The 3,859-nt window shown below is 59.4% G+C and overlaps 1 protein-coding gene across 1 annotated transcript; it reads left to right on the top strand.

Moving 5' to 3' along the window:
- Positions 1–584: 584 nt before the first annotated feature.
- LOC115093368 (proline-rich proteoglycan 2-like) lies at positions 585–1,994 on the top strand. The gene has a single exon (XM_029605012.1). The coding sequence runs from the start codon at positions 585–587 to the stop codon at positions 1,992–1,994; it is 1,410 nt and encodes a 469-aa protein (XP_029460872.1).
- Positions 1,995–3,859: the final 1,865 nt, after the last annotated feature.

Raw genomic sequence — 3,859 nt, 5'->3', positions numbered from 1 at the left:
CAGATCCAGGTCTTCCCTTTAGGGTGGGAGGGGGTGGGAGGCGCTGCCCCTCCCTCACAGATCCTGGTTTCCCTTTAGGGTGGGGGGGGAGGTGGGAGGCGCCACCCCTCCCTCACAGATCCAGGTCTTCCCTTTAGGGTGGGGGGGGGGGGTGGGAGGCACTGCCCCTCCCTCACAGATCCAGGTCTTCCCTTTAGGGTGGGGGTGGGAGGCGCCGCCCCTCCCTCACAGATCCAGGTCATCCCTTTAGGGTGGGGGTGGGAGGCACCGCCCCTCCCTCACAGATCCTGGTTTCCCTTTAGGGTGGGGGGGTGGTGGGAGGCACCGCCCCTCCCTCACAGATCCTGGTTTCCCTTTAGGGTGGGGGGTGGGAGGCGCCACCCCTCCCTCACAGATCCTGGTTTCAGTATAGGGGTGGGGGGGTGGGGGCAGACTGTAACCCTCTGCCCCTCACAGCTGTGATTATAATTAGACCTGGAGCACCATATTTAGTGACCCCAGGGGGTAATCACAGAACTACAACCCGAGTCAATGCTCGTCCCACAGTGCAAAGCAAGCTGGTGAGAGTAGCCTTGTGGGAGGTCATGCTAGTCGTCCTCCGTGCTGGTGCAAGCTCGTCCCTCCCTTTTCCTACCCACTCAGTGCCAGAGGCAGGCACCCCCCTTGCAGTGCCAGAGGCAGGCATCCCCCTTGCAGTCCCAGAGGCAGGCACCCCCTTTGCAGTGCCAGAGGCAGGCATCCCCCTTTCAGTGCCAGAGGCATCCACCCCCTTGCAGTGCCAGAGGCAGGCATCCCTCTTGCAGTGCCAGAGGCAGGCATCCCCCTTGCAGTGCCAGAGGCAGGCATCCCTCTTGCAGTGTCAGAGGCAGGCACCCCCCTTGCAGTGCCAGAGGCAGGCATCCCCCTTGCAGTCCCGGAGGCAGGCACTCCCCTTGCAGTGCCAGAGGCAGCCACCTCCCTTGCAGTGCCAGAGGCGGGCATCCCCCTTGCTGTGCCAGAGGCGGGCACTCCCCTTGCAGTGCCAGAGGCAGGCATCCCCCTTGCAGTGCCAGAGGCAGGCACTCTCCTTGCAGTGCCAGAGGCAGGCACCCCCTTGCAGTGCCAGAGGCAGGCATCCCCCTTGCAGTCCCGGAGGCAGGCACCCCCTTGCAGTGCCAGAGGCAGGCACCTCCCTTGCAGTGCCGGAGGCGGGCATCCCCCTTGCAGTGCCAGAGGCGGGCACCCCACTTGCAGTGCCAGAGGCAGGCACTCCCCTTGCAGTGCCAGAGACAGGCATCCCCCTTGCAGTGCAAGAGGCAGGCACCCCCCTTGCAGTGCCAGAGGCAGGCACTCCCTTTGCAGTGTCAGAGGCAGGCATCCCCCTTGCAGTGCCAGAGGCAGGCACCCCCCTTGCAGTGCCAGAGGCAGGCATCCCCCTTGCAGTGTCAGAGGCAGGCACTCCCCTTGCAGTGCCAGAGGCAGGCATCCCCCTTGCAGTGTCAGAGGCAGGCATCCCCCTTGCAGTGCCAGAGGCAGGCACTCCCCTTGCAGTGCCAGAGGCGGGCATCCCCCTTGCAGTGCCAGAGGCGGGCATCCCACTTGCAGTGCCAGAGGCAGGCACTCCCCTTGCAGTGCAAGAGGCAGGCACCCCCCTTGCAGTGCCAGAGGCAGGCACTCCCTTTGCAGTGCCAGAGGCGGGCACCCCCTTGCAGTGCAAGAGGCAGGCACCCCCCTTGCAGTGCCAGAGGCAGGCACTCCCCTTGCAGTGTCAGAGGCAGGCACCCCCCTTGCAGTGCCAGAGGCAGGCATCCCCCTTGCAGTCCCGGAGGCAGGCACCCCCCTTGCAGTGCCGGAGGCGGGCACCTCCCTTGCAGTGCCGGAGGCGGGCATCCCCCTTGCAGTGTCAGAGGCAGGCACCCCCCTTGCAGTGCCAGAGGCAGGCATCCCCCTTGCAGCTGAGCTACTGCCTCAGTTACTGGGCTGTGTCTCTCGAGCACTCTCTCCGGATACCGTGATAGAGCCTCTCGCCTCCCTTGCCTGTATATGAATCCCATTTCACCTGGCTTGCGGGTGCCAGTGCTTGCAATGGGTCACACTTGTAAGGAAGACCTTCTGGCATGGGCTATTAAGGGTGGATAGGCTTGCGGGCATCCTGAAAATCTACCCCTATATCAGAGAAATGAACCCTGTCATCCTGAGAAACGCCGGTGCCTCCGCAGGGGCCCACCCAGGACTTATCTGCCACCCTCCGGGGTCTGGTTTTGTAGTTAAACCTGTCTAGATGGGGTAATAGCAGCCCTGTGAGTGGAAGCCCAGTCTCGTCAATGCCTTGATGAGATCCAGGACGCTGGCACCCGAAACCACGTTCAGAACTGCCAGTTCAGGAACAGAGAAAGGCGTTGGGACTGCATTCCCTTTTGGCCTTTCACCTTATTCAAATTCCTGCACCAGGGAGCACCGGATGAGAGCCGAGAGGGGGCGTAGCTGCAATGGACGAAGGGGTCGCCTGTGATCCAGACGTAGCTTTCATAGGTGCCAACAGGCCCGCACCCCAGTGTCTGTTGGGCCCGTTCCAGAAAGCAGAATGAGGAGTGGCGGGGCAGCCTCCGTCCTCAGTAAGCATTGGGTGCTGCTGACACCAGCCAGAGCCTCTTTACAAGCTCCTGCAAGCTGGGGTCTCATTAAAGGGGGGGTCAAGCCTTGGTGCGCACGGAAATCCTTCCCCCCTGAGATTGCGACTGGAAAGCATGCGTGCATGTTACCCAGTGCAGGTACCGCGTGCAGCGCTAGCATTTCACCCCTTGCAAGATCCAGTGGATTCCTAGTCATTCCCCCCTGCCCAATTACCTTGCAAGGGCATTCCTGGGTCCTGGAAGTCCCCTGGGGCAAGCGCCATCAGTGCCGGTGCCTCCAGCTGGGGTAGGGGGTGTTAATGGCTGCGATTACCCTTCCTTCATTCCAGGAAAACCTGAAGCACAGCTGGGACTGTAAACAGGGATTTGCACTTATGTACAAGTTTCATTAGACTACACAACTACATTTCTGCAAGATATCAACAGCACCTTTAGCTACTTAGGGGTATTAAGTCCCAAAAAGGTATCACCAGAGAGCAAGGAAAAGAAATGTGTGCATTGCCTTTCATCCATGACAATTACCCACACCTTCCAAGTCTCACATATGTGCAGTAATGCAACGGGGCCGGTTGCTTCTGTCACTCACAAGAGGAGGGGAGATCTGTTGCAGGCCTTCTCCTCTGCTCCACTGCTCTCGGACCCGTGCCCTTCCTGGGGGGACCACCGTTCTGCCTCCTCTCTGCCCCATTGCTGCGTCCATACCCTCCTAGGGGATCAAACGCCTCTCCCCAGTCAGCTGCTGGGTCTGCACCCTCGAGAGTCTGACCTTCACTTCCTGAACAATCACTGGGTCCACGCCCTCCTGGGGGACCAAACTCTATCCACCTCCCAATCAGCCTCCGAGTCCACATCCTCCTGGGGGACCAAAATCTCCCTTCTGATCAGCTGCTGGGTCCACAACCTCTTGAGGGACTGAACGGCCCGTCTTGATCTGCCACTGGGTCCATTGGAGTGAAGCTCCATGCCCAATGCCCCACATAAGAACATAAGAACCTGCCATACTGGGTCAGACCAAGGGTCCATCAAGCCCAGCATCCTGTTTCCAACAGTGGCCAATCCAGGCCATAAGAACCTGGCAAGTACCCAAACATTAAATAGATCTACTATTGCTAATTAATAGCAGTTTATGGATTTTTCCTCTAGGAGCATATCCAAACCTTTTTTAAACCCAGTTACAATAACTGCTGTAACCACATCCTCTGGCAACAAATTCCAGAGCTTTATTGTGCGTTGAGTGAAAAGAATTT

This window comes from Rhinatrema bivittatum, chromosome 6 (assembly GCF_901001135.1).
Source record: "Rhinatrema bivittatum chromosome 6, aRhiBiv1.1, whole genome shotgun sequence".
Taxonomy (NCBI): Eukaryota; Metazoa; Chordata; class Amphibia; order Gymnophiona; family Rhinatrematidae; genus Rhinatrema; species Rhinatrema bivittatum.
Note: the sequence above shows the minus strand (reverse complement) of the source record. Positions and strands in the feature narration are given on the sequence as shown.

Coding starts and splice junctions, on each gene's coding strand:
- LOC115093368 (XM_029605012.1), top strand. CDS start 585: ATGCTAGTCGTCCTCCGTGCTGGTGCAAGCTCGTCCCTCCCTTTTCCT.